This window comes from Manacus vitellinus, unplaced genomic scaffold, assembly GCF_001715985.3.
Source record: "Manacus vitellinus isolate BGI_N305 unplaced genomic scaffold, ASM171598v3 scaffold_12_pilon, whole genome shotgun sequence".
Lineage (NCBI taxonomy): Eukaryota > Metazoa > Chordata > Aves > Passeriformes > Pipridae > Manacus > Manacus vitellinus.
The window spans coordinates 18,661,874-18,673,733 of record NW_021938949.1 but is presented as its reverse complement, the minus strand read 5'-3'; the positions used below and the strand labels follow the sequence as shown (position 1 = coordinate 18,673,733).

At 46.8% G+C, this 11,860-nt stretch overlaps 1 protein-coding gene across 1 annotated transcript in view; it reads left to right on the top strand.

Moving 5' to 3' along the window:
• CCNF (cyclin F) overlaps positions 1-11,771 on the top strand; it is a 15,945-nt gene extending 4,174 nt beyond the window's left edge. Inside the window, exons 2-17 of the mRNA XM_018067565.2 lie at positions 1,110-1,264; positions 1,687-1,793; positions 2,511-2,578; positions 3,090-3,283; positions 3,607-3,660; positions 4,169-4,273; positions 4,809-4,886; positions 5,276-5,427; positions 6,163-6,327; positions 7,195-7,318; positions 7,665-7,845; positions 8,675-8,762; positions 9,131-9,230; positions 9,544-9,674; positions 9,861-10,030; positions 10,578-11,771. Of these exons, the coding sequence (XP_017923054.1) occupies positions 1,110-1,264; positions 1,687-1,793; positions 2,511-2,578; positions 3,090-3,283; positions 3,607-3,660; positions 4,169-4,273; positions 4,809-4,886; positions 5,276-5,427; positions 6,163-6,327; positions 7,195-7,318; positions 7,665-7,845; positions 8,675-8,762; positions 9,131-9,230; positions 9,544-9,674; positions 9,861-10,030; positions 10,578-10,975 (2,270 nt within the window). The 3' untranslated portion in view covers positions 10,976-11,771. The remainder of the gene's footprint in view (positions 1-1,109; positions 1,265-1,686; positions 1,794-2,510; positions 2,579-3,089; positions 3,284-3,606; positions 3,661-4,168; positions 4,274-4,808; positions 4,887-5,275; positions 5,428-6,162; positions 6,328-7,194; positions 7,319-7,664; positions 7,846-8,674; positions 8,763-9,130; positions 9,231-9,543; positions 9,675-9,860; positions 10,031-10,577) is intronic.
• The last annotated feature ends 89 nt before the right edge of the window (positions 11,772-11,860 follow it).

Sequence of the window (11,860 nt, the reverse complement as noted above, 5' to 3'; positions counted from 1 at the left end):
CGGGATGTGTTCTGGGAGTGGGGAAGCGCAGCAGGCGCCTGTGAGCTTGTAGGGTGCACGTTAATGTGCAGGACACTCCATTCAAAGCTGAGAGAAAGCGGTTTTCACGCCACGGGTGGCTGAGCGGTGGCACCGGTTGCCCGCACAAATTGTGGGGTCCGTGTCCTCGGAGATGATCAAACCCGCCTGGATGTGATCCTACCCGCCTTGGCAGGGTGCTTGAACTGGGTGACTAGAGCTCCCTTCCAGCCCAAAGTACCCTGATTTCATGAGGCGACGCTTTGGAAATTAACCTGTGCCACTTCCTGCCTTTAGAAATTGAGTTTTCCCTGGGTTGCTCAAGTACCCCCTGCTCCCCAGGCATTTGGATGCTCATATAGACAGAACTGGCATCCCAGCGTAGGAGTCCATTTCGTTTTCATGGCAGTGATACTGCTGAAGAGAATATGTTTTATATATATATATATATATATTTATGTATATATATGTATCTCTCTCTAGATATACATATATATAATAGCAATAAATATAAAGATATATATATATGTTATATATGTAACGTTATTGTATTGCAATAATTCTCCAGAAGGTGCAGGCAATGGATCTTACATCAGCACCCATGGCAGCACCTGGCTGCTGGGAGATGGGCTTGAGCAGGTTTGGTGGTCTTAACTTCCTACTATCTGTGGTCACATTCCAAGGGCTGCTGTCAGTTGAGAAGGACAAGTTGGGGTTTGGGGGAGGTAAATTAAGTTGTAGTGGTGACAGTTAAACCACTTGTTACTACTGAGCAGGGACGGTTAAGCTGATTGTCACCACTAAACACGGTCAGGGCATGGAGGGGCTCTCTGTGAAGAGCATGAGCCATCCCTTCTGAGCCTCTGGGCTTTGTTAACCAAACTGAAGGAGCCCCTTACTGCTCTGAGGCTTAGTCTTGTCGTGTTATGTGGCACATGCTACATTTCTCTGGTTAATATGTTTGAAGTGTCCTGTGCTGCAGTGAAAAGGAGCTCAAAGAAACACCTTTTTTTGTGTGCATACTCTGCAGTGCCTTTTTTCCTTGTGCTGTTCCATTACTAACTGAGGTGTCCCATGTCTTTCTTTTGCAGTGGTTCACTGTAGATGTTCCAGATGTTTCTCTTTCCCTTCAAAACGAAGGATAATAAAACGACCTCGAGTCCTGACATTCTTAAACCTGCCTGAGGATGTTCTGTTTCATGTCCTGAAAGGCCTCCCTGCTGCTGACATCCTCTCAGTCAGAGCTGTAAGTCTGCTGCTGCTTCCCCTCTGGCAGGTACCACGGCTCAGCCCTGCCTGCAGGAGCCTGGACTGCACATGGAACAGGCTTTTCATGTCAGAGTGAGCCTGAAGAAACCCAAAGAGCACCTGCAAGGATTAGACTTTTGCTCTCCTAGTGGCAGTTTGATCTCTCACTGCTCAAGCTTAAGAAGAGTAACAGCAGTATTTGAGTGCTCTGTGCTCATTTTCTGTGGCAATTGTCCTGCTGGATCACTGTGACTGAACAAATTGGTTTGCCATCTTTTGCCTTAACTTGTTACCTGCCTGATAATGGTTATGATTAACTGGTGATTAGCTAGTTACCTCTCTAAAATTAGATCACAAAGACTTGCTTTTCTGTTGGTCCCTTTATTTTAATAATTATTATTTTGTGTTCCCTCCGTGCAGGTACACTCACACCTTAAATACCTTGTGGATAATCATTCCAGTGTTTGGGCACACGCAAGTTTCCAAGACATGTGGCCTTCTCCAAACAACCTGAGGATGTTTGAAAGGTAAACTTTAAATATCAAATTTGTCTGGCCTTCTAGAAGGGGATATTTGAAGACAGATACACAGTTCTAATCAGTCTTCAGTGTAACTGGGGGATGTGACTTGTACAAAGAGGAGAAGTCTTGGTTTGGGGGATGAAAAATGGTTGATTTCAGGTCTAAGCTGCAGCTGATCGCTGCTCTCTCTTCAACCAGAGCAGAACCCATGGCATGTATCAGAGTTATTCCTCTTTATGGGCATCAGTATTCGTATTGGAGCATAGTACATTAACTGAAATCTTTCCTGGTGCTTACATATGAATGACCAAGTGAAATGAGAGGCTCCAGAGAATAACTGTGTTTCTGAGTTGGCTTGGTCACTTCTTGTGTAAACCAGTGTATTGAAAAATAGGTGAATTTCAGTAACAAAGTTTGAAAGGGTAACAATAAATATGCTTTAAAAAGATGGAAAATGTCTTTTTATCCATCTGATTTGAAGGGCATCCATTGGTTTTGTAGTGTCAGAAATGTCTTCAACAGGTTTAAGTGCTACAACAATTGTTTTTCTTCTGACTGCCACTTTGCATGTGCATGTGTTCTCTGTGTGCACATCAATTTGGGAGAGAGGAGCACAAGGACTTGATGGTTTGATGCATGTCCTTGAGGGTGCAAGTCCCAAAATGTGCATTCTGGTGTTGGGAATGATTTCAACCTCAAACACCTTCTTTGTTTGCCGTTCAGGGCTGCTGAAAGTGGTAACTTCGAAGCTGCTGTGAAGCTGAGCTTGGCATACCTGTACAACGAAGGCTGTGAGTGTGGAAGCTTGTCCTGGGGCTTTGGGGGAACGTGGCATGGCAGAAGGGAGCTTTACATTTCAATGCTTTACCACTGGCTGCTAAACTGAGCACAGAGCCTGTGAATTTGGATTTAGGAGTTGTCCTCTGCAAACTTCTGATCAAACTCAGCTGCTTCCCTGGTGTGATAAAAAATGTGTCAGAAGAGCCTGACAAGTGCCAGGAGGAGCCTCCTCACAGAGGGTCCTGGCAGGACAGGCTCTTCCACGCTGGTTTGTTTGTACACTGGCAGGAGTTAACACTGCTGTGAGGGCTGGGATTTGCAACCCCCCTGCCCTCCCCTTGGGGTTATATATTTCTTAACTCTGACTGTAGTAAGATTTTTCTTCTGCCATCTCCATGATTTTTAAGGCACTAAATGGAAGAAATAGTTCAGTCTTCCTGTTTCCTATTGTGTGTCTTGGCCTTGCCAAGCCAGGCACTGTGAACCAACTGTACATGAGTTCTGTTTTTGTCTCTGGTTCAGTGTCTATCACGGGCCACGGTCGTGCAGAAGTGAACGGAATAAAGGCATCTCACTACTTCAGCTTGGCAGAGCACCTGAATGTGTGTGCAGTGCCCTTCATCTGGCTGTTCATCCGTCCTCCCTGGTCCTTCACTGGAAGCTGCTGTAAAGCTGTGGTCTATGACAGTCTCAAGGCAGAGTGTCAGCTCGAGAAGGTTTGGTTTGTTTCTGCCCTTGACTTTCTCATTATTTTGGAAAGAGTGCTTTTGTTCCCCCAAGGAGCCTCCTGTGCTCTTGTTGCTTCAATGGCTGTGGGTCAATCATTTTATTGAATTTATGGCCAAACCACACATCATACATCCCCAGTGCCAGAGGCCTGTACTGTCTGTTCTGAGAGGTTCAGTGCTGTCTCAGATCTAACAAAACATGGAGAAAAGCAAGGGGAAGGAGTGATTGAAAGACAAGCCAAAACTGTAGTCTGAAATTACTAGCAAGAATTGCTATGGTTCTTTGTTTAACAATCTTTATCTTTCTTCAGGCTCAGAAAGGATCTATTCTCCACAGCTTGGCTAAGGTCTTGAATTTCTTTGAGGTGAGCAGTGTTCCCAGTATGATGTTTGGGTTTGTTTGATGCTGGTGCTGTTTACCTTGATTAAAAAAATAAGTCAGCCAGATGCTCTTATGCTCCTCAAGTGGCCCAGGAATTTCTGTTCTCGTGAGTTTAATTTACTGGTTGTTTAAAGGAACATTATTGACTTAGTTTATTGAATTGTACAGACAGTGAAATTAATTTTGGCTTAATCATGGGCTTGTAGTGTGTTCAGGTCTCAAAGGAAGCCTTCCAGTCGTAATGCCTAGAAAAAAAAAAAAAAGAAAGAAGCCTTCAGTGGCAAACAAGCCAAAAAGCTTTTTTCTGGCTGAGGAAAAGCACTAATTGCTCCCAGAGCCTGAGTCTGCAAATGAGTGGATGTGGGAGCATCCCTCATAGGCTGAAGGGCACTCCCAAGGGATGGATTCTGCTGTTATGTGTAGCTTCTGAAGTGTTGAGGCATCCAGTTGTCTGGGCAGAAAAAATACCAGTGTATGCCTTCTGTTTTTAGGATGAAGGAAAAAAGAAAGAATCCCTTGAAATGCTTGAGGAATCATCCAAGCAGGGTTGTTTAATCAGCTCCTACCTCCTTTGGGAAAATAACAGAAAGGCTGCTGTAAGTAGTAACTTTTTGTGTCACAACAACTTTTCACTTAACTTCTGGGCCTCTGTTATATGCAAGGAATGTCCTCAGAAAGAAATTGCTGTTCCTGAGCTTACTTCATGGACAAGGAGAGCACTAAGACCTCTCTGAAATGAGCTTTGGTGTCTGGCTGGGGGTTTGAAGTGAGGAGTTGTAGCTGAGGTGCAGCAGAGGTTGCTTTACACTCACTCTGCTGAAGACCTGGGCACTGCTGGCCAGTGATCCCAGGGCTCACTGGGGAGCAGGAAGGGGAGGCTCCTGCCTTGTCAGTAATAAATCTGCCAAAGCTCTCACCTTGTAATCCTGAGTGCCAGGTCTCATTTCCTGTGAGACCTTGGGCAAGAACTGGAGAAAAGTTCTTAAAAACAGCATTGTCTTAAAAACTGGTTGCTGAAATAATAGATGTACCCCCAGGCAGTGTGTTTCCTGTGGATATTGGTACTACTCTTCTTCTGTTTGTTGTGTGAAGGCAATGGGTTTTTACATCTGCTTACACTCCTCTCTGTAGATGTCAGATCCTGGCAGATACCTCCAAAGTCTCAGGAAGCTACGAGACTACGCAGCAAAGGGCTGCTGGGAAGCACAGGTAAGACTGAGTTTTCCCAGAAGAACAGTCTTTAATTGGTCCTTTCTGTGCTGCCACTGTAGGTTTAGATTTCTCCTTTTAGAAGCAGGGCCAACACTGCTGGATAATGTCGATACGTGCACGTGTATCTACTTTGCACATTCCCCTCTTTGGGAAATGACTGCACACCTGGGGTACAATGAGTAAAGATCCATCTTTTGATGGACTTAAAAGCCTGGCCCCAGATAATGTGTGTGCTCAACATTTTAAACCAAACTAGGAACTACTGATTCAAGTAGTTTGTCTTGTTCTCTCTGTTTTTAACAGGAAAATTAGAGGACCATCCTGTGCTACCTGAGTTTGTATTTGGTAAAATAAACACACTTTCTTTTGTGTTCTCTCTACTACAGATAGCTTTAGCCAAAGCTTGTGGGAATGGAAACCAACTAGGATTAGAAGCAAAGTCTTCCAGGGAAATGGTTTCTCAAATCTTTCAAGCTTCCCTTCCTGTCAGCAAGCAAAGCATCTTCACTGTGCAGAAAGGAATGAATGAAATAATGAGGTAAGAACTTGGATCCAGGAGTCAGGCCACACAGCAGAAACCATTCCCTATTTCCCTCTACATCTCTACATTCCCTCTACAACTTCTCTGAGCAACCTGTGCCAGGGCCTCACTGCCCTCATAGGGAAGAATTTCTTCCCAATATCCCACCTAACTCTGCAGTGGGAAGCCATTCCCCCTTGTCCTGTCTCTCCAAAGTCCCTATGGACTGTCTTTTCCTGAGTAAACACCCACAGTAGAGTCAGCTGTGTTATCCTGCTTCTCAGTCCTTACCTAGTTCTTTATCCATCCCTGGGCAGAGCTTGTTACATTCCATTGCTCTCTCCCATGAAGGGCAGCTCCACCACTTCAGCCTGCTGGTGTGTCCTTCCTAACAAGTACAGAGCCATCCATGGCAGCATTCCAGCCACACAAGTTATCCCACCATGGCTCTGGAACTGGTGAGATTGTGACCCTGCGACTGCACACACACTTCCAACCCCTCCTCTTTATTCCCCATGCTGTGAGTGTTGGTGTGCAGGGAGGTGAAGGAACAGGCAGGTTTTTTGGAATCCAAAAGAATCCACCACATCCACACACACCCTGAAGGGGCTTGGCCTTCTGGCTCCCACCTTGGGAGGCAGCTCGGGAACACTTGGCACTGCCTGGCTCATTCCCCTGTTGGATGTGATGCCATGAGCATCTTCATACACTGCTGTCCAAGTCCTTCCTTACATCTCTCCCTTCCCATTCTAGGTACATCCTGGTGGATTGGCTGGTGGAAGTGGCCACCATGAAGGACTTTTCCAGCCTGTGCCTTCACATGACAGTGGGGTGCGTGGATCGTTACTTGAAGCTGCGCCCTGTGCCTCGTGCTCGGCTCCAGCTTTTGGGAATAGCCTGCATGGTCATTTGCACACGGTGAGGGTTCTGCCTGGTGACCAGAGGTGGGGACTGGGATCACCCAAATTCATTCCCGCAGCTCAGACTGCTCCCCCAACCCATCCATTGCTGGGAATGCTGGAAAGACTCCTTGGCTCCCCTCTACCTTGGCAGCTGCTTAACTGTGTTCACATACAAACACGGTCTCTGCAAATGAGGCACAAAATGCAGTTCCTTGCAGTTTTTTTCATATTTTAAAACAAGGCCATAGTGGTGGATTGCTCTAAATGTATTCCATTGGCAGCTGGAATTTGGCATGAGACATTGGCACCATGCCAAAGTAATAACTGCAGCAGTGGTGTTCTGTAGTTTAGATTGTTTGACTCAGGTGAACTCTGGTGAGGTGCAAAATTATCCTTCTATGCTAATTTCCTCAATATCCTGCATCTTAACCTAGGAGAGGTTTCATAAATGAAGAATTAAAATCACAGAATCACAGATTGGTTTGGGTTGAAAGGGACCTTTAATAACCATCTTATCCAACCCCCTGCCATGGGCAGGGACACCTTCCACTAGCCCAGGCTGCTCCAAACCCTGTCCAACCTGACCTGGAACACTTCCAGGGATGGGGCAGCCACAGCTTCTCTGGGCAACTCGTGCCTCACCACCCTCACAGCCAAGATTTCTTTCCATATTAGGAAGAGTATTCCAAATCAGGAACTTTGTAGTAGATGGTTCTGACTTACAGGTGGAATAAATGAAGAACTGCAGTTCTCTCTTTCCTGGTCTGCCTGGGAAAGTACCTTGTGCAGTTTAACTGGAGTCATCTTGGGTGCACTTATCTGCCAGAGCTGCACAAATTCCCTTTCTGCTGGGGCTGACTGTCAATATTATTTGACATTGCAGTTTCATCAGCAAAGAGATGCTGACGATACGAGAAGCTGTGTGGCTGACAGACAACTCCTACAAGTATGAAGAGCTGGTCAGAATGATGGGAGAGATCATTTCTGCCCTAGAAGGAAAGATAAGGGTGAGTATGGAAAGTGGATGGAATATTTCCCCCCCTGGCTGCTGTTCAACTCAGGCTGTGGCAGTGCTTACCTAAGGAGCTGGGGGTTTATGTGAGTGTTCCCAGTCAGCTGTGGAGCCTGTGCATGTGTCAGAGCATGTAGATGCAGAACCCTCTGCTTTCTGTAGAGATTAAAACTTAAGTTTTAGGAGGCCATTTATCCTCTCACTGGAGAACGTTTCAATGTAGTAGTTAAAAAAAAACAAAACAAAAAAACCCTAAAAAACCAGCATCTCCTGCAAACAACTGTTCTAAACACTTTGTGCTGGTCCTATATTTCCAACCTCTCTTCTCCTTTCTGCACCAGATACCCACCATTTTGGACTACAAAGAAGTTCTGTCAAGCATAGTCTTGCTGGAGAGAAGAACTCTTCACCTTTACAGCTTCATTTGTGAGCTGTCCCTGCTGAACACGAGCCTCAGTGTGTACTCCCCGGCCCGGCTGGCAGCTGCAGCTCTGCTGCTGGCCAGGATCCTGCACAGCCAAGGTGAGGAACCTGACCTGGACTGGGGCTGCAGCACCGTGTGCCACTCTGCCTGCTCTTTTTAGGGAGGTTTTGGGCTGGGTTTGGGTGTCAGTATGCCTTGAGGGAAGATGTCCCAGTCACTTTGCTGGGGGAGGTGGGAATAGGGTGGAAATGAGGGGGATATGAGACTTCAGAATGAAGAGTTGAGTTCAACCTCTTCAGCTGTACTGGGCCACCAAGTTGGTTAGAAGGATGGAGCACCTCCTGTGAGGAAGGACTGAGAGAACTGGGATTGTTCAGCCTAGAGAAGAGAAGGCTCTGGGGAGAGACATTAGAACCTCTTCCAGTGCCTAAAGGGGCTCCCGGAGAGCTGGAGGGACTTTGGGCAAGGGCCTGGAGGGACAGGACAAGGGGGAATGGCTTCCCACTGCCAGAGGGCAGGGTTAGTGTCCAAGGCCAGGTTGGACAGGGGTTGGAGCAACCTGGGCTAGTGGAAGGTGTCCCTGCCCATGACAGGGGGTGGGATGAGATGAGCTTTAAGGTCCCTCCCAACCCAAACCATTCTGTGATTCTATTATACCTCTTAATAGCTGTGATGCACTAGAGCATTAGCACCAGACTGTGCAAGCTTTGTGTTTAAATGAGAGTGAGGATTTCTGTCCTTAGCTGGAACTTCAGTTTGGCAGGTAAACCTCTCCTTAAAGCCAGCTGTGAACTTGAACGAACTATGGACAGACATAAGCTTGTTAAGATCTTTATATTTATCCTATAAAAAAAAAAGCTGTCTGACTACAGAACTCCTAAGCTTCATGAATGTGTAATTCAACATATGAATATGTGTCTCCTCCAGCACACCCCTGGACCAGCCAGCTGTCTGAGTGCACCGGTTTCTCTCTTGAAGACCTTGTGCCCTGTGTGCTGAGCCTCCACCAAAAGTGGTAATGGTTTAGGGACTCTTTGGGAGGGCATGAGTACTTGGATTGCAGCTCTTGCAGATGTGCTGCACCTGCACAGTCAGCCCTTCCCAGTGAAGGAAAAGCTTATGGGAAACTGCCTTGATCCCCCCACAAGACACTGAGGCCCAGTTCAGGGCCAGCTGTTTTATTTCTCCCAGCTGGTCTGGCCCTGGGTCACAGAAAAGGGATTAAATGTTCATATGCTTAGAACCAAATATCCTGTCTAAGCTGCAGAAACACCAACTCCCTTAGCACAGCACTGAGGGGGAGAGGGAAAGTGCCTAAATTGGCAGGTTTTCCTAGTATTGTTTCATAGCATCTGTGATTGGGGTTTCCATCTTTCTTCCCAGCTTCCATGATGATGTCCCAAAGGATTATAGGCAGGTGTCCCTCATGGCAGTGAAACAGCGATTTGAGGATGAGTGTTATGAAGAAATAGGCAAAGAACAGGTGGGTGAGCTGGGTCTGCATCTGCTGCTGTCTGACACCCAGAGCTGAGCTGCCCAAGGCAGGGGGTGGGGAACTGCAGGTAATGGGAAAGGGATTTTTACTTCAGACCTTTGGAGGGAGAATATCTAAATAAAGTGGTAGTTTAAAACTTGATCTGCAGAGACTCTAACTGCTCTTTGAGTATCTTTGGGAAGAACTTGCTGGGATAGATTTCTCCTAGAAAATAAATAGCCTCCTGCTGGCTATTTAGTCCTTCTGGGAATCTCACGGTCTAATTCTTACTGGCCTTTTTTTTTTTTTTTTTTTTTTCCAGGTGATGAGTTACAGCCAGCTCTGCTCAGCTCTAGGTGTGAAACAGGAGGACCCAGAGCCCAGTCCCTTGCATAGGAATGTAGTGGAAATTCAGACTTTCCTCAGCTCTCCCTCTGGAAAGAGAGCTAAACGGTGAGTGTAACTCATGGCTGTCAGTGGCTCTGAAGATCAGCCTGAGCCTTTCCTCCTCTCTGGTACCCTGAGGTTTCATTCTTAAATACAGTCGATTTTCTTGTCCTTACCTGGACATGCCTCTTAAAAGAGCTGGAGAAGAAGACTTGGCTTTTAACACGTGACTTGTGGATTGTTTTGCCACAGGAGGAGGGAAGACAGCATTCAGGATGACAGGGGCAGCTTTGTGACTACACCCACAGCAGAGCTGTCCTCCCAGGAAGAAAGTCTGCTGGACAACTTCCTTGACTGGAGCTTAGATTCCTGCTCTGGTTATGAAGGTGATCAGGAAAGTGAAGGCGAGAGAGAAGGAGATGGTGAGCAGTTTATTCTCCTTACATAAAGCAGCCAGGAGCTTTAAACCTGTATTTTCATCTTTGCTTAAAACCGTTTCTCAGGCACCAGATGCCTGAACTTTCAGCTGAAGACTGATTGGAAAAACTCTTCCCCTTCCCTGGTGGTTATAACTGTTAAACTATCTCAGAGGTATCTGTTTCTCTGCACTGCTTCAGAACACGATGAGGGGTTTTGTAGCTGCTCAGCATTTTGAAGTGAGGCTGTTTGCAGTGCACTAAACATGATGAACAGCCCACTGTGTTAAAAACACTAATAAGCTGTTGGTTTTGCTGACTCTGGGCCTGGCTGCTTGTTTTCTAAATAGCTCTTAGTACCTTAAATCTAAGTCCAAATAGTCTGAGGGGGGAGAAGACACTGTGTGAAAAGAGGGTGAACTTTGAGCTCTGCCCTTCATGTGTGAGCAGACAGAAGGTGGACACTCTTGCTTGGCTTTGTTCTGTTTTCTGTGCTGGGTGCCTGCTTAGTGCTGGATTTGGGCAAACTAAGTTTCTGCCTTCCCCCCTGCAGTGACCAGTCCCAGTGGGATCCTGGATGTGACTGTGCTGTACCTGGACCCTGCGGAGCACTGTGGGCAGGACTCCAGTGACGACGACGGCCCCGCCGGGGACTGGGATGTGCCTGCGGTGCCCCGGAGGGACACGGAGCTGCCAGGGGAGTATCTCACCCCAAGGAATCCCAACCCCGAGGGGAGCTCGGGCTACTCCTCTGTCAACAGTGCCAGTCCCACCTCTTCTGTGGGAGGCAGCCCTGGAGTTCCCCCCAAACCTACCTCAGCACTGCCCCCTGGCAGTGCCATGAACAGGGAGCCACCCCGGCCCCACGACCTGCACAGGAGGCAAGTCAAGAGGAAAAACATGGCAGAACACACTGAAGAGAGGCTGAACTTGGGCTTCTTAAGCCTCTGATTTCTTTGTGCTTTTAACTTTTCCAGGATTCCTGGAAACCATATTTCTGTTGCAGTCATACAGGGATGATAGTGAATATTGTAAATACCTCCAAAAAACAACCCCCTTTCCCTAAGCCTTGTCTGTTCTGTGTTTCTGTAGCTCCCATGTGGGCTCTTTCCTCCCTTCACAGCTGCCTTTTTACATGTCCCCTATTGTCTGATCCTCTGCTAACTAAGGTTCAGCTCCCTCTGAAATTTTCAGCCCACTTTTGTCATCCTTCCTAGTGATAAAAAAGAACTGTCCTGTCCCTTGCTTCCTCTGAGGCCTGGCACTATGAAATGAATTGACATAGGATCTCAAGTTTCTGAATGTAACACTATGCTTGGATTCTCCCACTTGAAAGACCTCTTTTGAGATTGTGCTGCCTTTTTATTCTGGCCAGGTCTCCCTCAGTTCCCCTCTCCTGTCTATGGCATTTGCTGCACTGATACAAGGTTTTTATTGAAAAACCCCAGAGGTAAATGAAGGCTCACTGCAGGTCTGAGCTGCTCTCTTACCTACCTCTCATATGGTTTAAACCTCATTTGCCTCTTCTCTTGTTGCCATGTTTTCCTCACCTGACAATTCCTTCTGTGCCTTAACACATAATGAACAGTGGAATACCGAGGTACAAGACTTCCAGGAGGTGTCACTGAAGTTAACACTGGAACTGGACTCCAGGACTGTTTAGAAGTTACTGTGGCATTGGCAACAGTTCAGATACAGTGTAGTGAGTGTTTATTGACAATGTTTTTTATAAAATTGTTTTGTTACTAGAGGTGGCTCCTGCTCTTCCTTCCCCTTGTTCACTGGCCTGAGGCCTGGAGAACTGCTGGGGTGGTTGGGGATGAGGTCAGGTTTAGC